Source organism: Phyllobates terribilis, unplaced genomic scaffold (assembly GCF_046119375.1).
Source record: "Phyllobates terribilis strain yellow unplaced genomic scaffold, ASM4611937v1 Scaffold_5__5_contigs__length_657084704, whole genome shotgun sequence".
Taxonomy (NCBI): Eukaryota; Metazoa; Chordata; class Amphibia; order Anura; family Dendrobatidae; genus Phyllobates; species Phyllobates terribilis.
Genome location: NW_027362765.1, coordinates 545,285,818 through 545,313,648, shown reverse-complemented (window position 1 = coordinate 545,313,648; position 27,831 = coordinate 545,285,818). Strand labels below are relative to the sequence as shown.

The 27,831-nt window shown below is 39.9% G+C and overlaps 1 protein-coding gene across 1 annotated transcript in view; it reads right to left on the bottom strand.

Annotated features, from left to right (window-relative positions):
* The window catches only part of LOC141271656 (uncharacterized), a 188,877-nt gene that overhangs the window by 57,262 nt on the left and 103,784 nt on the right, over window positions 1-27,831 (bottom strand). Inside the window, exons 20-31 of the mRNA XM_073681698.1 lie at window positions 27,602-27,628; window positions 26,214-26,300; window positions 21,741-21,794; window positions 17,924-17,968; window positions 17,121-17,189; window positions 9,021-9,065; window positions 8,716-8,760; window positions 8,271-8,414; window positions 7,173-7,271; window positions 6,002-6,046; window positions 4,522-4,554; window positions 727-753 (exon numbers count right to left, since the gene is read on the bottom strand). Of these exons, the coding sequence (XP_073537799.1) occupies window positions 727-753; window positions 4,522-4,554; window positions 6,002-6,046; window positions 7,173-7,271; window positions 8,271-8,414; window positions 8,716-8,760; window positions 9,021-9,065; window positions 17,121-17,189; window positions 17,924-17,968; window positions 21,741-21,794; window positions 26,214-26,300; window positions 27,602-27,628 (720 nt within the window). The remainder of the gene's footprint in view (window positions 1-726; window positions 754-4,521; window positions 4,555-6,001; window positions 6,047-7,172; window positions 7,272-8,270; window positions 8,415-8,715; window positions 8,761-9,020; window positions 9,066-17,120; window positions 17,190-17,923; window positions 17,969-21,740; window positions 21,795-26,213; window positions 26,301-27,601; window positions 27,629-27,831) is intronic.

Genomic DNA, 27,831 nt, shown 5'->3' with positions numbered 1-27,831 from the left:
TAAATAAACACGTGTATAACAAAACATGTATAATTGCTATAATTGTCTGGGCGAAATAGTTCATTTTCTGGAACCGTTTTCAAGGGTGCCAACACTCTCAGCCATTAGTGTATATACTAGGATGGGGCCAGAATCAGGGACATATATGTCATCGAAGCAGCCCAAGATGGGGGACATTATTACATAATGGAGGAAGGGGGCAACTCGTATGTCCTTATGGGATTTAGAATGCTGCAAGAGCACATACATCTGACCAGCATGCAGGTTGGGCGGGTCTAAATTTTGCACTGGACTCTAGTTACACCACTGGCCTTTTTGTCTCCCAAATACATTTTAATTATGAGATGAGCAGCATTGCCCTAATTTCAGACCCTTCTCCAAAGTCAAACGATGCAAACTCAATCCTCACAATTTTGTCAGGTTAAGTAGAGGCACCAGTAAACTTTCTGATGAAGAAACCTCTTACAATTAATACATGGGTGGGATCTACATATGATATTGACCCCTTTGAAATATGTTGTATTTACATTTTGATTCACGTTTCTTAAATGTAAAAAATTAAATTTAAATAAAAAAAAAAATGTAAAAAAATAAAACACATATAGCAAGCTGCGAACAATGTATTTATTATACTAGCTACAACTAAAGCCCTTGTGCAGACATGAAGAAGACAACATTTGTAAATGTACACACAAAATAATTAGCATTAAGTTGTTATATGATTACCTTATGGCCAGAAAGTCCAGGAGGGCCCTTAAAATGAACATATATATAAAATATTATATTAGGAAAACTGACATTGATTAAGGTCAATGAATTTATTTTTGATATATAGAGTATGTTGGAGCTAGAGAAATAATGGAAAATAAACTAATAAGCAGTGCTCTATCACTAAACCTTGTCTAATACAGTGCTTTGTTGGACCAAGTTGCCCAAACAAATATATTTTTGGTACTTTTGGCACTTCTTACATCCATGTTTTTATATATATATATATATATATATATATATATATATATATATATATATATATACACATATATATATATATATATATATACATTGGGGAAAATACGTTTTTGATACAGTGCCGATTTTGCAAGTTTTTCCACCTACAATGAATGGTAGGTACACTTCCACTGTGAGAGACAGAATCTAAAAAAAAAAAAATATATTTGATCACCTACCAACCAACAAGAATTCTGTCTCTCACAGACCTGTTAGTTTTTCTTTAAGAAGCCATCTTACTCTGCAATCATTACCTGTATTGCATCAAATACTTATTTCAGGCAATAAAATGCAATTTAATTATGTAGAAAAAATACAATGTGATCTTCTGCATTTTTGTTAAGATTCTGTCTCTCACAGTTAAAGTGTACCTACGATAAAAATTACAGACCTCTCCATTCTTTCTAGGTGGGAAAACTTGCAAAATTAGCAGGGTATCAAATACTTATTTACCCCACTATCTGTGTGTATATATATATATATATATATATATATATATATATATATATACACTGCTCAAAAAAATAAAGGGAACAACAGAATATAACTCCAAGTAAATCAAACTTCTGTGAAATCAGACTGTCCACTTAGGAAGCAACACTGATTGACAATCAATTTCACATGCTGTTGTGCAAATGGAATAGAAAATAGATGGAAATTATTGGCAATTATCAAGACACCCTCAATAAAGGAGTGGTTCTGCAGGTGGGGACCTCAGACCACATCTCAATACCAATGCTTTCTGGCTGATGTTTTGGTCACTTTTGAATGTTGGTTGTGCTTTCACACTCGTGGTAGCATGAGACGGACTCTACAACCCACAGAAGTTGCTCAGATAGTGCAGCTCCTCCAGGATGGCACATCAATGCGAGCTGTGGCAAGAAGGTTTGCTGTGTCTGTCAGCGTAGTGTACAGAGGCTGGAGGCGCTACCAGGAGACAGGCCAGTACACCAGGAGACGTGGAGGGGGCCGTAGAAGGGCAACAACGCAGCAGCAGGACCGCTACCTCCGCCTTTGTGCAAGGAGGAACAGGAGGAGCACTGCCAGAGCCCTGCAAAATGACCTCCAGCAGGCCACAAATGTGCATGTGTCTGCACAAACGGTTAGAAACCGACTCCATGAGGGTGGTATGAGGGCCCGACGTCCACAGATGGGGGTTGTGCTCACAGCCCAACACCGTGCAGGATGCTTGGCATTTGCCACAGAACACCAGGATTGGCAAAGTCACCACTGGCGCCCTGTGCTCTTCACAGATGAAAGCAGGTTCACACTGAGCACATGTGACAGACGTGACAGAGTCTGGAGATGCCGTGGAGAGCGATCTGCTGCCTGCAACATCCTTCAGCATGACCAGTTTGGCAGTGGGTCAGTAATGGTGTGGGGTGGCATTTCTTTGGAGGGCCGCATAGCCCTCCATGTGCTCGCCAGAGGTAGCCTGACTGCCATTAGGTACCGAGATGAGATCCTCAGACCCCTTGTGAGACCATATGCTGGTGCGGTTGTCCCTGGGTTCCTCCTAATGCAGGACAATGCCAGACCTCATGTGGCTGGAGTGTGTCAGCAGTTCCTGCAAGATGAAGGCATTGAAGCTATGGACTGGCCCGCCCGTTCCCCAGACCTGAATCCGATTGAGCACATCTGGGACATCATGTCTCGCTCCATCCACCAACGTCACGTTGCACCACAGACTGTCCAGGAGTTGGCGGATGCTTTAGTCCAGGTCTGGGAGGAGATCCCACAGGAGACCATCCGCAACCTCATCAGGAGCATGCCCAGGCGTTGTAGGGAGGTCATACAGGCACGTGGAGGCCACACACAATACTGAGCCTCATTTTGACTTGTTTTAATGACATTACATCAAAGTTGGATCAGCTTGTAGTGTGTTTTTACACTTTAATTTTGGGGGTGACTCCAATTCCAGGCCTCCATTGGTTAATAAATTTGATTTCCATTGATGATTTTTGTGTGATTTTGTTGTCAGCACATTCAACTTTGTACAGAACAAAGTATTCAATGAGAATATTTCATTCATTCAGATCTAGGATGTGTTATTTGAGTGTTCCCTTTATTTTTTTGAGCAGTGTATATAGTATAGTAAACACTGGCGCATCCACTAGTAGGTCACCATGCAGCACTAGATAGAATGGAGACTTGTAACCATTCAGCACTAAAATAATACAATGTAAAATAATCTATACGCTGGGAAACCTAAAAAAATCCATGGACCATGAAATACCCTGTCACTCACCACTCAACAGTCCTAGAATTAAAGCACCACAAGTATACTGGTAGAATGCTAAATCCATATCTATGGGTCCTTGAAACAAAAGCTGAAACGTCAATTTGTATACGCAGTGGATTGTTTGTGTGAAATAACATTTTCCTAATTAAGCCAGAAAAGCAAAAGTCTGGGAGGCGCTTTGTCACCCCCCAGAACATTTAAACCTAATTTACATATCAATTAAAGCTTTTTTTCTTTCAGTCAGGGAGCAACAGATTGCATAAGTAAAAATGTGGATGACAACATGACGATATAAATGGTTTTGGGGGGAGGAGGGGTGGATCATTCTGACAAATTCCCTTTAAACAATCCTTATTGAGTACAATCACTGATAAGAATGATTTAGAAAACTGATTATAGTACAGGCTCCTCGAGGAACATTTTAAGAACTCTAGGGCCACAATATTGAGCATCATGGCTCAAGCTTTAGTGCTCCATGTCCAACAACATAGCTACAAAAAATTGTAAGTATTGACTAAATGGAAAAAAGTCATTAAAAAATGAAATATGTAACTGAAATAAGGAATGGCTATAGAATTCTTACAGAGCACAGCAGGGTCTATTAGAAGGTGTTATCCAAATGCTTTAATAGGATAGCTTCCTGGGCTTAAAGAGCTTGTCTGGTCAAAACCGATAAGTCTGTAGTCACTCTGTGTGACTGCAGACTTATGAATCCCCCCAACGCACACATTTTGCGCTGCGGAGATTCACCGGTTTCAGCCCTGGTAATGGAGGGTATATATGAGTTATACATACTACCGGCCAGTGGGTGCGGCTTAGCTCCATACACTTGTATTGAACCGAGGCCGCGCCCTGTCTAGTGACGCGGACGGCCAGTGGGCATGGCCGACTAGAGGTCGTATGGAGTGTATGGAGAGCGAGGCCGTGCTCAATGGCCGGGGGTATGTATAACTCATACCCTTCGTTACTGGGTCTGATACCGGCGAGTCCCCGCAGAGTACAGTGCATGCGGTGGGGGGATACATAAGTCTGCAGTCACACAGAGTGACTGCAGACTTATTGGTTTTGACTGGACAACCCCTTTAATTGATACACAGGATTAGTATGGAAGACGCAGGAAGGCATTGCTAAGAATTTATAAGGTAGATGGTGTGTGCTAATGTTCTTGTGTTTTCACATTAGCAAGAACCAAAGACACAACGGAATTAGTTAAAGTCTCAATTAGATTACAAAGTGCATTAGAAGAAGATATTTAAGGCATTAGAACTTACTACAGGCCCAGGAACACCCGGAGGACCAGACACCTAAAGCAGCACAAATACATCAATGAAACATAACTGTAATCACAGAAGAAATCAAAGTATATTTCATACATAAATTAAATCTAGAAGTTAGAAAGGATGTTACGTTATGTTCATTCTGTTACTGGGTTATATGAGAACAAATGTTAGCTTGTTAGGAGGGTATAAACAGGATTTGAAAAATAAGGGAGGGTAACTTAGCAGGAATTTTTTGATACAAAAAAAGTGGTCATTCCTCCCTAATTATAGGGTATAGCCATGTCAGGCAATATATTGGTAATATGCGTAAAATTGCACCCATAGTGATGCACACTCCATATTGGAGCCGTCATCCTCAATTAAGGCTCTGGTTCTCCTTGAACAGATATTGTGAGTTAGGTTTCTTGGTTCTTTAAAGCAAATGTACCATCAAAAAACTGTCTAGTGATTAAACTAGCTTTTTATATTAAATATATTTTTGTATATTTTTTTCTTATGTTTCATATCACTAAGTAACAAAAAATAAAAAGACTTACAGTTTTCACACTGGCCACTATGTGGAATATTAAACTCCTTTTTCCTACTCTTCATATGGATATTAGCAGCAGCAAAAGACTGATTTAATCCATGTTTTGTTTGATTAAAAGGAGTACTGGAGTTGTAATTTGGGTAAAGGTCAATGTGAAGGGAGGAGGAGGAAGTGAGTTATGACACTACCTATTATGAGTAGTGTCACTATAGGGGTGATCCCTTTCACTGTAATTCTGTCATTGATGCTAATGAGACTGCAGAAAAGTTTTCTGTACATGACAGGAAGAAAAGGCCTAATAGCCAGTGTGAAAATTGCAATTTTTTTATTTTTAATATAGTGATATGGAAATGCAGAAGTGCATCTGTAACTTGGAGATGACTAGGAGCTACTGTATGTTTACATCTGAGTTCAGTGGTCTACACAAGCTCTATGAAGAAGTGAGGAGTGCCTTTTGATCCTCTTATTTTGGTAGGAACTCTTACTTTTGAATTGATAACTGCCTGTAGAAATAAGTCAACATTACAACTGTCCATTCAGTGTCTTATAACTTATAACATGGCCAAGCAGTCACACGCAAGCCTAAAAATACCAAGTTCTGTGCCAAGCAATACTTGGAGCACTGCAACACACACTTCAATATTGGAGAGGAGAAAATGTGCCCCCAACATCTGAGAATGAGACTCTAGGCAGATACCAGGAGACAACGTCCTGCCCAATATTTAGAACAGGAGGAATGTTAGCCAGCGGCTAATTTTTATGTTTTTAATCTAGTTCTTTTGGTTCAATGAAGGGAAAGCTGAGTCTACAAAAACATTGCATATAAACTGAGAACCATAAAAAAGAATACGATTTTCCAAACTTGTGTAAGAACTTAACGTCCATGTTTCCTCATTTTAAAATACACATGAAATTATTGACATGGATGGAAAACATATTTACCGTGTTTCCAGAATCTCCTTTTTCCCCTGTCTCGCCTTTCTCTCCCTAGTTAAAAAAAAAATTGACGTCGCATAAGTTAGGACTCCAGAAAAAAAAGAATTGTTATTTTTTTGCTATGAAGTTTTGTAAGACCCACTATCTTCCAATGATCACCTCTGCATTGTGCTAAATAGTAGTAAATCTTTTACATCATTTTTGATATATTATACTCCCTATTCTACACTATTGAACTAGGTTTAGAAACTCCCATAATTGGTCAGATCAAGAGGGAAAAGTGCTTATCTTACTTTTGGAGTACACACAGAATGATTTATAAGCTCAACAGAATGTCGATGGACCTGTCCCATTCTCTGCTAGCACTTGAGCATAAGCTGAGTACTTCTGCAACTTGGTGCGAATGGCTGGTGGGAGTCTTTACAGTAATGAACAGGTGCTATAACATATTAACAATTCTTTGTCAAACTTGAATTACACTTTAACCTCTTCACTACCTTGGGATTTCCCGTTTTTGCGTTTTTGTTTTTTGTTACCTTTCTTCCCAGAGCCATAACTTTTTTATTTTTCTGTCAATATGGCCATGGGAGGGCTTATTTTTTGTGAGATGAGTTGTACTTTTGAACGACACCATTGATTTTACCATATAGTGTGCTGGAAAATGGGGAAAAAAAATTCCAAGTGCGTGATCATGTGACATGGGCGCCGATAGGCAGGGTTTCTGAAGCGCTTCCGACATGCTCGTGTTAAACGCCTCTGACAGTGATTAACAGCAGCATTTAACATGTTAGCAGCCATGGGTAGATCGCTATTCCACCCGCGGCTGTTAAGGGCACATGACAGCTGATCAAATCTGCTGTGATGTGCTGGCAAAGACGCAGGCTCAGCGCTGGAGCCAGCATCAAATAAAGGGACACGACCTATGACGTACCTATAAGTCATAGGTCGTGAAGGGGTTGAGTAATTGGTGCCAATGGTTAATTTATTCATCAGACTATTGTGGCGTTTTATCAATTCTAAAATGGAAATTCGGCAATCAACTCGCTCAATTATATTTTTATAACCAATAAAAATAAGAATACCATCACACCTTACAACACAGTCAATCCTAAGGTATATATCTACATACAGAGACATATCTACATTAATGCAGACTTTACTTGCGGTAAAAACTTACCGTAAGTCCTGGAAGCCCAATTGGGCCTAGTAGGCCTGAAGGTCCCATAGGTCCATGTTCACCCTGCTCTCCTTTTTCTCCAGTGGGGCCATCAAGGCCCTAAAAGAAATATTTTCCCCAGGTCAAAACTGATACTATTATAACTATTCAAATAAGCAGTTAAAATCTCAAGAAAGTGAATCAAGTATCATTTGGCACTTTAATAAAATAACCAGAGCAGAAAATCTTTTTATGGTCTATCCATTTTTCCTTAGGACTGGAAAACCACCACTAGAGGTGTCTGGCAGCTGCTTATTCACCTCTACTCACTGAGAACACTTTTACCCTTTATGAAAATGGAGAATGTGTAAGAGGAGTCTGCTAGGAATAACTGTCAGCCAAATGAGTCAACTACTATTGTAAGTTGCTTAGATGTGAATACATTCACTTATTTACAGGAGTAATCACAGCGAAATGTCAAAATGTGAAGATCTATAAAATACCCATTGTAATTTCATGGCGATTACATCTATGAAAACCATACCAGGGGAGCTGATGGGTTCTCTTTAGAAAGATTTGTAAAAATATATTTTTATTGCACCGAGTGGTGCTTTGGTCCTCTGCCCCTGTCATATACTCACCTTCCACCACCTTATCGGTTTACCCGCCACTCCGGTCAGTCTCCTGTGAAAAGTGACCTGCCGGCGCGCTCCAGCATACACTGGAGCACATCGGAGGTCGCTTTTCAATACAAGTCTACTAGAGCCTCGTTCTGGCTCTCATAGACTTGTATTGAGAGCTTGTGAGTGAGCTTCTAATTTCCGGCTGTCAGAAGATGCGCTCAAAAGATGGCACAGTGAACCGGAGCGGTGCTGTAAACCGGGGAAGACGCTGGAGGGTGAGTATATCACCGGGGGCTGAGGACTTGCACTTAAAGCCCAACTACATGAACCACTCTGATAAATTTGGCACATTTTAAAACTGTCTAGACTAAGTTTGTCAAAGACTTAGAAAGCATTAATAAATATACTGCATTATCTTACCAAATATTACTTTAAGAATAGAAGAATTACGAATAGCAATTTCACAGTTTTTGATAAATATGTCCCATTGACTTACAGGTGAACCTATTAGTCCTTCATCTCCTTTATCGCCTTTTGGCCCCTGTAATCCTCTGGGACCTGAGTCACCCTTTGGTCCTTGAAGTCCATCCTGTCCTGGTGGACCAGGAGGCCCAGACTCACCAGTTTTCCCACGAGGTCCCTGAAACCATATGATAATTTAATACAGCTGAACATCCTTACTGTGTAAGTAAATACAACCATAGCACAATACAATGCTACACTGAAATATGTGACTCAGATAATGGGCTAAGCTTCTGCAATGTGAATTCACCTACCTGTTGTTTTTTTTTCTTATTGACTTCAAAATGGAAGCAGGAGAGAAAACAGTGACCAAAAGACTTAATTTTAGGTCAAGTGTTTGGCTTTTTTATTTCCATAAAATTCAAGAAAATTTTAGCCATAAAATGACACTGTTCATATAAGAGGTAAGTACAGCTTACCTTGTCTCCGTCATGGCCAGGAGGACCAGGTAATCCAATTTCACCCTAAGAGAGAAAAATAGTAGCCAACTTATATAAGAGGCTGAAAGTAAACAGTGCATAATTTGGGGACATACATTTAGAAAAAGAGCTTAAAATAAAAAATATATATATAATGTGTATATATACACACAGCATAATCATTCGTAAACCATCATGGAATTATTTATTGTAGCTTGAGGAAAGTACAATGGTGAAAGCGAAGCATAAAAAGTACATTTCAAGTTCATCTTAATTGTATGGGTTTGTTTTTGAAATTAATGTACCTTTTGACCTGTTAATCCTGGTGGACCTGGAGGTCCAGGTGGGCCCTGGAAACCAAAAAAAAAGTATGATTTCTACATAATTTCTCAAATGACATTATGAAAATTATTTTTGTTCAATGTTTTTTTTACAACACTTATTTTCAATAAAAACATAATAAAAGTTAAAAAACAAAAACATGCACAACATAATCTTTTTGTATCACAAAGAACATTTTATAAAATAGAAAACATTTAAAAAAGTATAAGATACACAAATTCGACATAACTTTCTGTTAAAATGATAACGGCATAAAAAAAAATAAAAAATTAAAGAAAACTTGGCTTCAAATGCTTAATTATCCTGTAGCACCACTACATGGTATTTGAAGAATTACACAATTTAGGATCAAAAGAAGTGAGGATCCTATGTAATTCACATACATGTCCTCCACGCAGGGGTTTGAATAGGGTATACACACGTGGTCAAAATTGTTGGTACCCCTCGTTTAATGAAAGAAAAACCCACAATGGTCACAGAAATAACTTGAATCTGAAAAAAGTAATAATACATTAAAATCTATGAAAATGAACAAATTAAAGTTAGACATTGCTTTTCAACCCTGCTTCCACAGAATTTAAGAAAAAGGAAACTCATGAAATAGGCCTGGACAGAAGTGATGGTACCCCTGAAAATAATGTGACAAAAGGGACATGTTTAATCAAGTTGTGTCCACTAATTAGCATCACAGGTGTCTACAATCTTGTAATCAGTCAGTGGGACTGTATATAGGGCTACAGATACTCACTGTGCTGTTTGGTGATATAGTGTGTACCACAATCAACATGGACCAGAGGAAGTAAAGGAAAGAGTTTTCTCAGGAGATTAGAAAGAAAATTATAGACAAGGATGTTAAATGTAAAGGTTATAAGACCATCTCCAAGCAGCTTGATGTTCCTGTGACTACAGTTGCACATATTATTCAGAAATTTAAGATCCATGGGACTGTAGCCAACCTCCCTGGACGTGGCCGCAGGAGGAAAATCGATGACAAAACAAAGAGATGGATAATATGAATGGTAACAAAAGAGCCCAGGATAACTTCTAAAGAGATTAAAGGTGAACTTCAAGCTCAAGGAACATCAGTGTCAGATCACACCATCCGTCGTTGTTTGATTCAAAGTGGACTTCATGGGAGACGACCAAGGAGAACACCATTGTTGAGAAAAAATCATAAAAAAGCCAGACTAGAATTTGCCAAACTACATGTTGACAAGCCAAAAAGCTTCTGGGAGAATGTCCTATGGACAGATGAGACAAAAATGGAAGTTTTTGGCAAGGGACATCAGCTCTATGTTCACAGATGGAAAAATGAAGCATATCAGGAAAAGAACACTGTCCCTTCTATGAAACATGGAGGAGACTCTGTGATGTTCTGGGGCTGCTTTGCTGCATCTGGCACAGGGTGTCTTGAATCTGTGCAGGGTACAATTAAATCTCAAGACTATCAAGGGATTCTAGAGAGAAATGTGCTGCCCAGTGTCAGAAAGCTTGGTCTCAGTCACAGGTCATGGGTCTTGCTTCAGGATAATGACCCAAAACACACAGCTAAAACACCCAAGAATGGCTAAGAGGAAAATATTGGACTATTCTGGAGTGGCCTTCTATGAGCCCTGACCTAAATCCTATTGACAATTTTTCGAAAGAGCTGAAACATGCCGCCTGTAAAAGGCAACCTTAAAACACGAGACAACTGGAGCAGTTTGCTCATGAGGAGTGGTCCAAAATACCTGTCGAGAGGAGCAGAAGTCTTATTGACAGTTACAGGAATCGTTTGATTGCAGTCATTGTCTCAAAAGGTTGTTCAACAAAATATTAAGTTAAGAGTACCATCATTTCTGTCCAGGCCTATTTCATGAGTTTAATTTTTTTTAAAATTCTGTGGAAGCAGGGCTGAAAAGCAATGTCTGACTTTCATTTGTTCATTTTCATAGATTTTTAATTTATTATTACTTTTGTTAGATTCAAGTTATTTCTGTGACCATTGTGGGTTTTTCTTTCATTAAAAGAGGGGTATCAACAATTTGGACCACGTGTGTATATTTTTCTTACCTTTTCCACCATAACAATAGTGTTTTTTACAAATGATATCACGTCAGTATATTTTTTTCAAAAATTTCGCTATATGGGACATTTCTAGTAGCATGATCCCTACACTGACAGTAATCAATTATTTTGTGAGAAATATGCTGTATAGTCAATCCACATGCTGAATGTCCTTGTAATCAGGTATTGGTTCAAACCATGAACCCAGCGACCATGGTTCTGACAGGGTATAGGTGAGTTGCTAGTAAGCTTGATTAATCACAAGTGATTTCAGTAATTTGATTATGTCACTACAATTATTTCTTTTTTTGTCAAATAATTAATTAGAAATATATTTTAGCATATAGTCTACTACAACACATGGATGCAATGAAGAAATATCTTTGAGACACAAACTCTGTCCTCAATCTCAGCTCTGCAGTATGTAAGCATTCTCTGAAGAGACAATTAAAAAATAACTCTAGGCATACACGAGCCAAAAAAACATAAAGCACTGGGCAAAAGTTGACACATCTGTTTATGCAATAGTTTTCCTTGCTCCTATTGCAATGTTCTCGTTGTAAATTCAGACTGAAGGCAACAAAACCACGAAGGTGTCTACAGTCATGGCCAAAAGTGTTTGGGCACCCTTGAAATTGTTCCAGAAAATGAAGTATTTCTCCCAGAAAATTATTGCAATTACACATGTTTTGTTATACACATATTTATTTCCTTTATGTGTGTAAAAAAACTGAGAAAAAAGGAAAATTGGACATAATTTCACACAATTTCAAGGGTGCCAACACTTTTGGCCATGATTGTATATGGAAACTCAAAGTACCCCCCTTTTACTCTGATGACAACTTTACACCCCCTTAGCATTTTCTCAAGCAGTCCAACTCATATCAAATAATCTAAATTTGGTTGAGGACGGGTGATTGTGGAGGCCATGTCATCTGAAGCAGCATTCTACCCTTTCCTTCCTGGTCACATAGCCCTTTCATCTACTGTTCTTTAAGTCATCCTGTTACAACACAAATGATGGTCCCATTAATTGCAAACCAAATGGCATGTCGTTGTAGAATGCTTTGGTAAACATGCTCCCACATACCATCACACCTCCCCTTCCATGCTGTACAGTGGGCACCACCCATATAGAAACTGTCCACTCATCTATTCTAAATATGGCTGTTGTTATAAAAATGGAGGTTGTTGTAAAAAATCTAATATTTTGAGTCACCAAATCACAGTACAGATTTCCACTAATCTAATGTCCAATTCTTGTGTTGCTTGGCCCAATCAAGTATTTTCTTTTTCTTATTAGCAATTGTCAGTAGTGGCTTTCTTGCAGCTGCAGAAATTTGATCATAAATCCATGCTTCTCGCAGCCTCCTCTGATGTTGAGATGTGTCTGCTACTTGAGTGTTGTCAAATTATGGTTTTTGAGGCTGGTAACTCTGATGAACTTATCCTCTGCAGCAGAGGTAATTTTTGGTCTTTCATTCCTGGTACGGTCCTCAAGATGGCCAGTTTCATTACAGCGATAATGTTTTTTTGACTTCACTTGAGGTTACCTTCAAGGAACTTTATTTATTTCTAAAAATCACACTCGATGGTCGCAAATACTTTATGCAGTGATTACACAAATGAGCTCTTGGCAAGGCATACCTGCTCATTAGAAGGCATCCCAGGTGATACCTGATGAAGTTAATGAGAGAGTGCCAAGTGGCAGTCATCAGAGTAATAGAGGAATAATTTGATGAATCTAAAGTGTAACACATTCTGATTTGTTTTACACGTTTCTTTACTGCTCGTTTCCACATAAGCTCCTTTGTGATTTTTGGTGCCTTCAATCTAAATCTACAATGTGCACTCTCCAAAAAGAACAAGGAAAGCATTGCATGAGCAGTTGTGCACACACATATATATATGGTACTGTAGCTAATCTCCATGGACGTGGACCGTAGAGGAAAAAAAGGTTTAAGGTTGCAACGCAGGATAGTCCAGATGATGGATTAGCAGCCCCAATCAAGTTCCAAAGAAATTCAAGTTGACCTGTAGACTCGGGGTGCATCAGAGTCAACATGAACTATCCATAAACATTTGAATGAAATGAAACACTATGGCAGGATACCTAGGAGGACCCCACTGCTGACACGGAGACATAAAAAAAATCTAGACTGCAGTTTGCAAAAATTGTACGTGAGTAAACCAAAATCCTTCTGGGAAAGCATCTTGTGGACAGATGAGATCAAGAGAGATCTTTTTTGTAAACCACATCATTCTACTGTTTAACGAAAACGGAATGAGACCTGCAAAGAAAAGAACACAGTACCTACAATTAAATATGGTGGAGGTTCAAAGATGTTTTGGGGTTGTCTTGCTGCCTCTGGCACTGGGTGCCTTGACTGTGGTCATCTTCAGATTTTCTGATTTTGGGACAAAGGATTTTGTGTCGCAATGTAGTGCCCAGTGTCAGAAAGCTGAGTTTTTTTTTCCTAGGTCATGGCTCTTTCGGCAGGACAATGACCTCAAACATACAGTACTTTAAAAAGCACCCATAAATGGAAATGGAGGCAAACAAAGCGCTGGAGAGTTCTGAAGTGGTCAGCAATGAGTCCCAATCTAAATCCCATTGCACACCTGTGGAGAAATCTTAAAATTGCTACTGGGAGGAGGCACCCTTCAAATATGAGAGACCTGGAGCAGTTTGCAAATGAAAAGTCCAAAATTTCAGTTGAGAGGTGTAAGAAGCTTGTTGATGGTTATAGGAAGCGATTGTAGTTATTTATTTCAAAGGGTGTGCAAGCAAATATTAAATTAAGGGCACCAACAATTTTGTGCGGCCCATTTTAGGGGTTGTATGTGAAATTATGTACAATTTGCCTTTTTTTCTCAGTTTTTTTGTTGTTCCAATACACAGAAAGGAAATAAACATGTTTGTAACAAAACATTTGTAATTGCAATAATTTTCTGGGAGAAATACTTAATTTTCTGGAACAATTTCAAGGGTGCCCACACTTTCATCCATGACTGTACAATGCTAGAATACACACAGGGACAGGGTTTTTATATTAAAACAGAATGAAGTTTATTGTCCTTTATAAACTTTACAGCTCCAAAATGAAAAAAAGCCTTTCTTTAGCACAAATATAAAATTCAAAAATGGATCAGCACTCTGTATGTCAAGGTGTTGCTAGTGGAAAAATAAAATTGCAAATTTCAAAGAATCCTGGAACTCACGTAATATTGAATTAGTTACCATATTTTTCTGACTATAAGACGCACTTTTTTCTCCAAAATTTTGTGGAAAAGTGGGGGGTGCGTCTTATAGTCCGAATACTATATACCTGGCTGTGCGTGGTGGTGGGTGTGGGGGAGCCACAGAGTCCCGGCGTGGGGAACAGTGAATATTCCAGCACAACGTCTCACACTGTGTGAGGGCGCATGGCAGGGACGCCATGCGCACCCTGCCATGCACGGCTCACACAGTGAGAGTGTCGGCAGCAGAGCGGTACAGCGCTGGAGGAGAGAGGAGGTGAGTATGATTGTTTATTTTTTTGTGGGCAGCGTAATGGGGGCTCAGAGGGTGCCATGCATACCAGGATGGGGGCTCAAGGGTGCCATGAGTACCAGGATGGGGGCTCAAGGGTGCCATGCATACCAGGATGGGGGCTCAAGGGGTGCCATGCATACCAGGATTGGGGCTCAAGGGGTGCCATGCATACCAGGATGGGGGCTCAAGGGGTGCCCTGCATACCAGGATGGGGATTCAGAGAGTGCCATGCATACCAGGATGGGGGCTCAAGAGGTGCCATGCATACCAGGATGGGGGCTCAAGGGGTGCCATGCATACCAGGATGGGGGATCAAGGGGTGCCATGCATACCATGATGGGGGATCAAGGGGTGCCATGCATACCATGATGGGGTATCAAGGGGTACCATGCATACCAGGATGGGGGATCAAGGGATGCCATGCATACCAGGATGGGGGATCAAGGGGTGCCATGAATACTAGAATGGGGATCAGGGGGTGCTATGCATACCAGGAAGGGGGATCAAAGGGTACCATGCATACCAGAAAGGGGGATCAAGGAGTGCCATGCATACCAAGATGGGGGACCAAGGGGTGGCATGCATACCAGGATGGGGGATCAAGGGGTGCCATGCATACCAGCATGGGGATGGGGGCCACGTATACCAGGGAGGAGGGCACATATATACCAGGATGGAGGATATTAACAGAATTGGGGGACATTACCCCAATACCAGTGTCAGCAGCAGACCCCTTCCCCCATAAAAGGGCATCATGACCACATTTTTTACTTACATTTTTTTCCCCTATTTTCTTCCTCTAAAACCTAGGTGCGTCTTATGGTCCGGTGCGTCTTATAGTCCGAAAAATACGGTATTTTATTTATTCAACAAGGAAATCCAATAGGACGCTTTTCAGCCCATCCCAGGCTTTCTTCAACAATCAGTAATTCTGTCTTCCTCTACCTCTCCTCTCTAGTTCATGATGGACATCTTAGCATTACCCAGAATTCATCTCATAATAGGATACTTACTTCATCTACCTTTTGTAATTATGTGCTCCCCTTTTCTCCCCTTTTACTTTAAGTAGACTTTTCACAGCACCCGTTTGTATATTTTCTACATTTTTCCCTTGAAAGCCCTATCTAAAACAAGAGAATAGTTTCTCATGTTTTCTTAGTGACTAAAGTTCTGCTTATTTTCAGAAGCAGGATTACTAAATAAAGGGTCATTTACAAAACTGTATTGCAGTTGTATTTTCTCACTGGTATTTAGGATGCAAATCCAGATAAAATTGTGGTTCTTATGACCTGAAATAATAACCTTATTTTTGCCTTTGGGTCATGAGACCTGCAGTTGGGCCAGGTCTTGGGGCAGTTTCCTGCTATACTGAACTGTGAATTAACCCAAAAGAAAAGGATTTAAGTTGAACAGTGCTGAGCTGTAATTCTAGACACTATCTGTGAACAAGTCAAGAGCTGATTCTAGAAAAAAAAATCAGACCCATGTTTTTATTCTTGCACAACCCTGTTACCCTCTGAGACTTCTGTCACAATTTATTTGAAATTTTGATATGTCAGGAGCTATTTTTACTCATTATTTATAGGCAGTTTCTCAAAGCTGAATCTCTTCAAAGACTTTGGAAATTTCCTAGTCTGAAGCTTGGTACAGATGTAACTTTTCATATCCTTTATCTTAGATGCTTATTAGTGATGACTTGTGCTTGTGACTTTGACATCTTTGTCCTCTACTTATGTGTTTGTTGCCAAATATAAAAAGTAAATAAATAATAAATACTATAGAAAAAGATCTGCATTTTTAAGAACCAAGATGAGTCTATTACATTTGTAACAGTACAGACTGTGTAGGCAGTGTTGTCACCCTGCAAAGTCATATGCATTTAGAGGAGATGGCTGATCAATATCTGTTAAATTAAATTGTATTAAGCCTGTGTGTGGCTCGGTTTGGAAACGCACGTGGGAGAAAGATGGGAAACAGCAAGTTATTAGAGGCCAAGAAAAGTGTAGAATATAGAATTTCCCCTGCAGGCAAAAGGGAAAGCAGGAGTTTTTCTACTTGCATTTCGAGCAGTCTGAAATTCTTATACATGGACTGATTGCACAATGGTGCAGAATGATAAAGCCTATATAACCTCTCTGCTTCCTAGGTGTCAGTCATACAATTCAAATCTTTATGTCATTTCATGGTGCAGGGATAAAGCAGGTACTCTAATCCTGGGGCACCACAATCATCATATTACAACGCTGAATTCTGATCTCTCCGCTTGGACAGGTTGCTAGAATAAAATACGTCACCTCCAATTCTTACACACTAGTATGATGGATCATGCATTACTTACCATTAGTGGTAGTTGTTACTATTCTGAAATATTCTCCTATGTATTTGAGTGATATGTAAAGCTATCTGAACGTCTAAAAAAAGCAAGTCCCTGACAAAGCTAGCAATGCAATACATAATACTTCTGCCATATTTGATAACCCACCTGTATTGCTTCACTAAGGTTGCTATTATATTCCACGAGACTGGATTTCCCAGCTTCTCCCTTAGGACCCTGTAAAAACAAATATGGATCATTAATATGTATTTAATGTGTTGTAGCTTATAGGAATACACAGAATTCCTTTGGCTTACAACATAAAATTGGATAAACTTTAAATTGAATCTATTACAAATAATATTTTTAAATATTTTAATAGTGATAACTATGTTTTGTTCTAATCTGTTTTTATTTGATTATTTTAGATTTTTTTTTATTTTAAGTATTGCGGAAGCAGCTATTTTGTCTGAGTATCAGGTAACAGCATTTAGAGATATGGTTTACCGCAGCCACATTGTCTTTTATTGGAGAGCGTTCTAGGCACGCTCTATGATCTGTGCAGAAGACATTGCGCTGGGAAGGAGAGGAGATGAGCTATGACCATCAACTATTGTGTGGTATTATCTATATATATATATGTTTTACCATACATTGTAATTCTGTCTGCAATGATAATGAAATGGCTACTACAAAGTGATCTATGCAGAATGAGGCAGACTTCCAGTGCTGAAGTACTGGATTCTAATCCCACCAAGGACACCATTAATTCCAAAGCACTTTTTACAGACATCACTATCGCTGTTCACATTGGGGCTCACAATCTAAGTTTTCTATCAAGTATGTCTTTCGAGTATGGGAGGAAACCAGGGTAGCACAAGGAAACTCACACAAACACAATGAGAACATAGAAACTATATATTCCCTTAGAACTACTTTTCTAATATATAGAACAGTAAAACTTTACTCACCCGAGGTCCAGAAGTGCCTTGTTCTCCCTTAACTCCTGCAGCTCCCTAAAAAAAATGGCAGAAATATAAAAGAATTGAGATGTTGTTCATTTGTTTTGTGATTACAATGGAGACATAAGTGCTATAACCAGCATATCGAATCACATTTCAGGAAAGAAAAGATAAATATTTTATCATAAGGAAAGGTAAATGAATTATGTTAAGTCAAACTGTCATATTTGGAAGAAGAGCTTAAAGAAGACCTTTCACCAAATTTTTCATGTTGAACTGGACACATGATGTAATAATGGCGGCAGAGCCGAATAATAAATTTGTATCTTTTAATTTCGCCTCTATGTTGCAGATTTATTAATCAAATAATTGGCACCTAATGAGTTAACTTTCATTATGTCAAAGTGGGTGTTATTAGATATTTTTTCACTGTGGGTGAGTACTTATTCTCCCTTCATGAGTTGCTATCACTCGGGGGTGTGAACTTCTTTTCCCTGCATGAGTTGCTATCACTGGGAGCCAGTGGAAGGCCACGTGACTGCTATGGGGCCCGTGAGTCTCCCGCATCGCGTTTCCCCCGTACAGTCAGCGCTGTCCCCCCGACCCGCATTCAACTGTATTGGCAGATGCTGATAAAGTTGAAGGCAAAGATGGAGGAGGAAGCGTCATGTAACATTCCCTCTCCCTCTCCCATCATTCCTCTTCTGCGTCTGACACAGCAGCTTGTGCTGGGTCAGGCAGTGGAGCTGGTGAGACGCACTGCAGAGACCGATGCAGCGGGGGAACGAGGAGCGGTAAGTGTGTATTTATTTATTTATTTATTTATTTATTTAAATGTGGTGCCCATATTTCTGGAGGACTGTGGCTGCACTATACCCTATGGGGGCCCACATTAAGCCCTATGGGGGTCGCACTAAGCCCTATGGGGGCTGAACTAAGCCCTATGGGGGACTGCGCTAAGCCATATGGGGCTGCACTAAGCCATACAGGACCGCACTGAGCCCTATGGGGGCCGCACTATGCCCTATGGAGGCTGCACTAAGCCCTATGGGGGCTGCACTATGCCCTATGGGGGCCGCACTATACCCTATGGAGAACGCATTATACGGCATGGAGGACTATGGGGGTGCATTATACTGTATGGAGGACCATGAGGGCCGCATTATATTGTGTGGAGGACCATGGGGGTGCATTATACTGTATGGAGGACCATGGGGGCCGCATTAGATTGTGTGGAGTTGTAATAATGGGGAAGGGCGTAGCCTTCCCTTGGCACTGAGGTAGTTAAAAGAAGTGTTCCTGTAGTTAGACCTCTCTGAATTGTTGGTAGGCCAAGCTATGGGGTAAGCTTCAGTGGTCCAGTCAGCAGAGTAAAGGGGGAACTTAGTGCCCTGATCAAGCCTTGAGTGATACAGAGCTTGTTCCTGGCATAATTCCTTGTGGGCTGCAGTACCTGTAAATAGCCACAAGATTCCACTGTCCTGGGTGCAGATGTCAGGTCGAGTCTGCTAGCAGTGTTACAGACAGTGATGGGTTAATACTGAGTGATGACAGGTCACAGAGGGTGGGCACTTTAGGAAAATCCCTGCTTAGTTTCCAGAAGCAGGAGGAGAGATTCAGTAAGAGATAGGACAGTGAACTGTGCGAGCAGCCTGACTATATAGTGGCTGCTAGGGTAGACGGGAGCTCCATACCCTCAGACAGTGGGATCACCAGTATGAAAGTCTCCCTACGCAAGAGCAAGAGTCCTATTAGCCGACTGGAGAAACTCAAAGGAAGTATTGAGGACCCGGGGCACTTCTAGTCTGCAGGAAGCAGAGGAAGATAAATAGGACTCCAGGCTAAGACATGGGGGAGAGATCGGATCCAGATCACTGTTGGTATTGCAGAAGAGTCTCTTGGGCTAGAGATTACAGTCACAGAGATGCTTCACTTAAAGAGGGAACCAGGGCTGAAGAAGTTGACAGCGCCTGTGAGAGAGATAATAACCTGTCGGGCCTTATCCATTATATCTGCCTGTAAATATTGTACATATTCCTCTTCCCCAAGTAAAGTTCAAGTTCTGGTTAAGAACCTCGTGTCCTCTGAATTTATTGCTGCCCTGGTCCCAGAAGAGAAATGCCTGGAGACAGCCGCGATCGGATGGTTTGAAGTAAGTGGAGAGCCCCACGTACACAGCCACACATCAGAGGGAGGACACGTATTGTCTGTAGGGTGCCAGAGCGAGAGGGGGCTACAGCTCGCCCACGACTACCTCGCTGGGGCACCTTACAGAGGACAATGGGGATGCATTTTACTGTATAGAGGACCATGGGGGCCGCATTATATTGTGTGGAGGATCATGGGGGTGCATTATACTGTATGGAGGACCATGGCGGCTGCATTATATTATGTGGAGGACCATGGGGGGTGCATTATACTGTATAGAGGACCATTGGGTACATTATATTGTGTAGAGGACTATGGGGGTTCATTATACTGTATGGAGGACCATGGGGCCACATTATATTGTGTGGAGGACCATGGGGGTGCATTATACTGTGTGGAGGACGATGGGGTGCATTATATTGTATGGAGGAAAATGGGGGTGCATTATACTGTATGGAGGACTATCTGAAGCCATTATACTGTATGGAGCACTATGTGGGGACATTATACTGTATGGTGGACCATGGGGGTGCATTATATTGCATGGAGGACCATGGGGGGTGCATTTTATTGCATGGAGGACCATGGGGGGCGCATATTACTATATAGAAGGCTATGTGGGGCCATTATAATATTTAGAGGGTTATGTGAATGCCATTATACTGTGTGCAAGCAATTATAAAGTGTGAAGGTTCATGTGGGGGCCATCTTACTGTTTGGAAAGCTAGTAGGGGCCATTATACTGTATGTAGGCCCATTATAGTGCATGGAGAGCTGTGTGGGGGTCACAGTTGGGGGATCATACTGTGTTGTGGTCACCATACTTTGACTTGGGAGTTGAAGTGGGGTACAGTAGGGTCAATATACTGTGCATGTGGAGGAATTCACCATGGTGGTATCATACTGTGTTTGGGGGGGCACTTTTGTTGGCATCATACTTTTCATGGGGGCAATGAAAGAGAAATCTAGGACTTCAGCAGGAGGAAAATTACTATGTAAAGCGTGGAAAGTTGTTAGATATACTCTTCTGTGACCTCGACAATTATTTAATTTTGGTTTTTTTGTTTTTTGAGGGGGAGGGGGGCCCAAATAGAACTTCTGCTATGGGGCCCCATGATTTCTATGTATGCCCCTGCTGGGAGCCTATAATTCTTCTCCCTGTATGAGTAGCTATCACTGGGAGTGTGTACTTCTTCTCCCTGCATGAGTTGCTATCACTGGGGGTGTGCACTTCTTCTCCCTGCATGAGTTGCTATTACTGGGGGACGTGCACTTCTCCTCTCTGTATGAGTTGCTATCACTGGGGAGTGTGTACTTGTCCCTGTATGAATTGCTATCACTGGGGGGGGTGTACTTCTCTCTGTATGAGTTGCTATCACTGGGGGGTGTACTTCTTCACACTGTATGAGTAGCTATCACTGGGGAGCTTGTACTTCTTCTCCCTGTACAAATTGCTATCACTGAGGGCATGTACTTCTTCTCCCTGTATGAGTTGATATTTGATAACACCCACTTGGACTTAACAAAAGTCAACTCATTAGGTGTCAAATACTTTGATTGCTAATATCTCCACAATGTAGAGGAGAAATTAAAAAATAATAAAAATGGTTTATTCCACTGTGCAGCTGTGTCCAGTTTGGTGAAAGGTCCAGCTCTCAATGTAAGCATGGTCATTTACCTTTTCACCCTGTTGGCCTGGAATTCCTGGTTGGCCAATAGTACCAACTTCTCCCTGTAAAATATACAAATGAAAACAAAAACAGCCATTTAATACATATACATTTTCTTATATATGGAAAGGAACAGCTTTATGGAACACTTGTGCAGCTCACAACTATATCCCCTTACTTCTTATACACATGTATGCTCAATTTGGCCAAAATCTGTTATAAATTGGAAAAGTAGAGTAAACCACTGTCAGACAACTCTGGTAGCAAATTTTCTCCCCTGGAAACTAAAAGATTGCTCACTGAACATTTAAATGCCTGATAATTTTTAGCCCCGTAATCATATGTCGGGGGAGAGTCAGTAGATGAAATAGACAGTAGATGACTGGGGGATTTGGTTGACTTTGCACTAATGTATACTATATGGACAAAAGTATAGAAGCACATTGCACTTACAGGAGCTTTTTATAAATCCCATTCTAAATGTAAAGGCATTTATATTGAGTTGCTTCCTCTTTAAAATGATAACAGCTGTGATTTACCTGAAAAAGCTTCCTACATGATTTTAGAGGTGTCTTTAGGAGTTTTTGCCCATCCATCCAAAAGAGCATTTGTGAGGTAAGACACTGATGTTGGAGGAGACGGCCGATCTCGCAATCTCCATTCTAGTTTCTCTCAAAGGTGTTTGATGGCATTAAGATCAGGATTCTATTTGGGTACAGTCAAGTTCTTCCTCAACAAAATGCACCAACTATGGATTTATGGATCATGCTTTGTACACTGAGACACAGTCATGCTTGAACAGATGAGAGTCTTCCCCAAACTGTTCCCATAAAGTTGGAAGCAGACATTTGTCCAAAATCTCTTGGAATGCTGAAGCATTAAGATTTTCCTTAAGGTCCTAGGTCAACCTCTGGAAAACTGCTTCATAGCATTATCCCTTCTGCATCAAATTTAATAGTTGGCATAATGCAGTCAGGCAGGTAACGTTTTCCTGGTAGTCACCAAACCCAGACTCATCCATCAGATAACAGAGAAGTGCGATCCGTCACTCCACACAACATGTTTCCACTGCTCCAGAGTCCAGAGGTGGCGTGCTTTATAGCACTCATCTAATAGGATGTCACTTCTTACAAAGGTGGCATCCTAATACAGTACCTTACAGAAATTCAGTGTGTTCATTTTATATACCTGCGACAATGGAACTGAATGAAAAACCTGAATGCAATTGTTAAGATGTGTGTCCTGACACTTTTCCCTTTGATGATTTTCTTCTTTAGAAGAAATGATGGCAAAAGCTAAACAGTTTTAGGGGTTTTGTGTGTACTCATAATGCAGTTGTGTGCATAACTGAGTTTTTCTGTTGGCAGTAGACCCTTGAAAAATTGTACTAAAATGTCCTACATAAACCATACTGTACAATATAAAAATAGTTTAGATTAAAAAGTCATATCAGAAACAGAATTATAAAAAAGCAGTGTAGAAATCAACACATGATGGAAACCAAAATAGCCTAACAGACCCTGATTATATTATAATAATAATATTATACTGACTATTATTGGGTTCAAGTCATGGCTGCCATTACTTACTGCTAAAATGCTGAAATTTTCTGGCATTTTTGACAAAATCTGCAATGGAGGTTGCAAATACGACCACAGCCTTATTATCATCAACACAAAACTCAAGTTCCACATTCAACCCTTTTTTAACACTACTTATATAAAGTTTAATCAGCTTTCTAGGTATCTAAAAAAACATTAAATTCAACAATGAGTTAACCACAGTACTTTAATGATGTAAACTACAAATCAATCGACATCATTCTCTTTTCTATGAATAAAGTGCGCCAAACTTTGCCATTATATAAAGTAAGATGAACATTCAGCTACTTTTATTCTTTGACCCTTTCCCACCTTCTGTGCCACGATAGAAAAAAATTGAAAATAAATGAATTGCCTCCCTGTCTTACAAAAGCCCAGTTTGTCACATTTTAACCTTCAAGGAAAAAGAAAAAAGAAATACCGGTCGGACCTGTCTATCACAAATGTTCTCTGTGTTCACTAACAAGATCCTCTCCACCTGATATCAAAAGGATTTTTAGCAGATAGACTATGTTTAACTCTACGGAGTGAGTTTTAATCATATTCGTGGAAACCTTTTTTTCTCTGATGTAAAGTGAAATGTGAATCTCATATCAGACAAATTATGAAATGACACAGATCAGAGCCATAGTCTCCACTGGGAACAGTAAGGCACTACTCCTCACAATAAATTACCAGTCTCAGCAAACAAGACATGCTACAGCACTTTTATGTAATGAATGTTATTATAGCTGTATTATACTTTCTAGATATAGATATAGATAGATCTAGCATCATGTACCCAGTAACAGTAAGGCGACCAATGGATTAAAGAGAATACAGAAGGGGAAAAGAAGAAAGAAGCAGATTTCTCTGATAAGATATATTACAAAGTTTATTTCCATGTGTAATATTGATTTATAAAATAAAAATTAAAACGACGTTTACTATTTAATGGATTTGGAGCATCCTCTCTGTAGTGTGGGCCTCCATGCCCCACACCAGAAATGCCAAGCACGATGGTGTACGGGCACATTAGAAAGTCTAAGTGGCAGATTCATTAAGACTGCCGTAGTCCACTCTCGAGCTCTGCCAGTCTTGCTGGAGTACAAGGCATCGAAGCCATTAAGAGGCAAATGCCACTTAATGAATCTTCTCAAGAGTCATATAGGAGACATTCAATTATACTGGATGTGATGATGTACATAGCTCTTGTCCTCATGACTGATGACAGCCCCCATGGTTTACAGTTCATGCAGAAAGTAAAATAATACCAAAAAGCATATACCCCATACACTAAGGAAAGGTCATCTTTATTATCAGTACATTCTGCTAAAATCAATGTTAAGCAGCAGCCACAAAGTAATATTGATTATAAGGATGTTTAAAGGGTTTGTCCAGGCTTTGAACAAAAGTCTGTGGTCAGTATATGTGACTGCAGATTGGCAAATCTGTCACAATGTCACAATTCCCCGTTATTCCCGATGCGAGCCAGCAGTCACATGACAGTATTGATACGATTTGCATACTTGCGGTCATGTGCCGACTGGATGCGTTAAGCTTCTCTCCATAGAAATGGATTGAGAGAAGCAGGATGAGTCTAGTCAGCACGTGACCATTAGCATGCAAATCACATACATGCGGTCACGTGACACTCGCTTGCATAGGGAATACCGGGGATTCATAAGACCATTAGCTCTGCAAGCTGTCATGATTCAGCAGTCTACAGTCACATAGCATTAGTGCAAACATTTTACCCAGGCCTAGACAACCCCTTTAAAATGATAAAAGCCGCTACATTCTTTAATACAATATGCAAAGATTTTAGAATACAAGGAATTTGGAGAAGGTGCAATTGTGTGTCAGTACTTACCAAGAAGAGGGGCAGGAGGATGGTCTAATTGGGCAAGGAAATTAGATGATGTAGAGGCGTTCTTATTAGGTTGTGAAAAATATAGACTACTTATTCTAAGAACTGCAGGACTCAATAAGGGAAGTCATTTTTGTGGCTCCCCCTGAGCTGAGATTGACAACATTTGACCAGGGGGGTTTCTCTTTTGTTTTACTCTGAACCAAACAGCAAGGTTTTCCACAAGGTAAACTTTATAAATCAATTGAAATGTTATATTTAATGATCATTCTAGACCATATGTGTCAAACTCTGGCCCGTAGACCAAATCTGGCCCTCAGGGTGATTATATTTGGCCCTCGACGCCATATGGAGGACTATGTGGGGCCCATTATTCTGAGTGGAGGCCTATGTGGGGCCCATTATACAGTGTGGAGGGCTGTATAGGGATAACAGTTGGGGCATCATACTTTGCCATTGAAGTTGAGTGGTGGGGGGGTACAGTAGAGTCATCATTCCGTGTGTGTGGAGTGTACTGTGGAGGAATTCACTCTGGGGGTATCATACTGTGTTTGGGGAGCACTTTTGTTTTCATAATACTTTATGGGGGCAATGAAAGGGCAATCTAAGGGCTTCCATAGGAGGAAAGTGGCTGCAAAGTTGTAAAATATACTCTTCTGTAACCCAACCAAATATTAAGGTTTTTTTGGAGGGGTGCGGGGCCCAATTAGAACTTCTGCTATGGGATGCCATGATTTCTTTGTACGCCCCAGTCCACGAGGAAATACTCAATGCTCCTGTTGTGTGGTCTGTCTCTTAAGATTTATTAATTAAAATGTATTTTATTTGTGGGACAATAACACTAAGTTTGTTTCCATTTTAGATAAGGAAAAGCTTCCTCAATTGTACACATTTTTTTAAGAAAATAACAAAGTTGGCCCGCAACTTTGTCCAAGTTTTTAATTTTGGCCCTCTGTGTATTTGAGTCTGACAACCCTGTTCTAGACGGTCTTCCAACATGTAAATATGTTTAGTTCTCACAGCATACACACCTTTGGTCCTGGAGGTCCTGGCAGTCCTGTGTTACCAGGTTCTCCTTTAATTCCACTGAGTGCATTGCCAAGATCTCCTTTTTCTCCCTATAAATGCATATAAAAAAGACACTTTTTTCTGGGTGCTTTGACAATGAAAACTCATTCCTTATTAAATTAAGGCTGAAAAAAAACTTAGATGTAAAACTAAGGAGGATATATCAGCTACGCAAATACATTTAATTTAGCTTATTGTTTTAATGGACAGAGATCACTGACTGGAAGGACCATGATGTCAAATATTGGATGGTCAAAAAAAGAATATAAAATAAGGTAGAATACCTATGAGAAGACATTACAAAACAAAATGGCAATATGAAATTAATTTCTAATGTGATTCGATGCCTACATTTTTGCAGCCTGAGGTGAGGACTGACATGATCTGACCTCTACTAAGCTGCATTTCCATTTCGCTGCTATCAACACAAGGCCAATCCAACTTCAAGCCAAAAAATTAAATCATGGGGGACTACATTACTACAGTGCCAAACAACCACAAGGTTGTCAGTGGGCTCATCGGACGGCTCTATGAGTGAAGAGGCAAGTGAATAAATTCTAACAAAGATTGTAACAAGAACATTGCTGCAAAACATATAACAATGAATATCAACATCTGTCAAGCATGTGTGATTACTTCTTGTTGATCCTTATTGATAGATGATTGATAGCATTTCTTTTTTACATACTAGAAATACTACAAAAAATGGTATATTTTTTTTTTGCTCAGACACGGTATGCATTTAACTTAACAAAATCTGTGCTATTTTTCAATTTCCAAATATCTAATTGAAACTATCATTTTTCTACATGTCCCCTACTGCCCTTTTCCTTTAATCCACTGATCTTGATAGAAGGAAGAAAAAGCCCCTGCGACTTTCATGTAATTCACTTTATTCATCTAGTAACATATTTGAAATGGAAGAACAAAGTAGTTTATCACACAGAGAAAATGACACAAGTCAGTGCTAAAAATAATTCTTTGGGCTCTCATCATCACCTCGCTCTCAGTGGAAATTCACCCTCTAGCTTCCAGGATGCTGAAGTTTAACTTTTTTTGAACAAAGAGACTATGATTACATGACTAAGTCTTTTATTTGTGCTGCAAAGATGGAAATTCCAAAATGTAGAAGATTTAGCAATGGTAAGTGGTAATATTCCCGGGCAGTCAAGGATACAATGCTAGAACACTAAACCACGTAGAAAGTCAATCACGTTGTATAGCAGATGTTTTGCATAGTGATTTATAGCGCAATCTGCTAAGTGTCAGGTAAGCACAATGTTACTGGCTGAAACCAAGCATGAAAAGAGCAAACAGTTTGTTCAGAAAATGTAAATGATATTACAGTTACCTTTACTCCTGAAGCTCCAGGTTCACCCTAAAAGAATGTATAGAAATAAGCATGCGTGGTTTAGTTACATTGTGATATACATTAACTTACTTTATCATTGTATACATTTACTTGTAAATATTGATTTATTTACCTGCATCTACGTGTAGATCCTGCACTAACACTGTCTTAGTCTTGACAAAGAAGTTAAACTCTGAGCCAAGATTAATAGAAGTCTCCCATACCCTAAA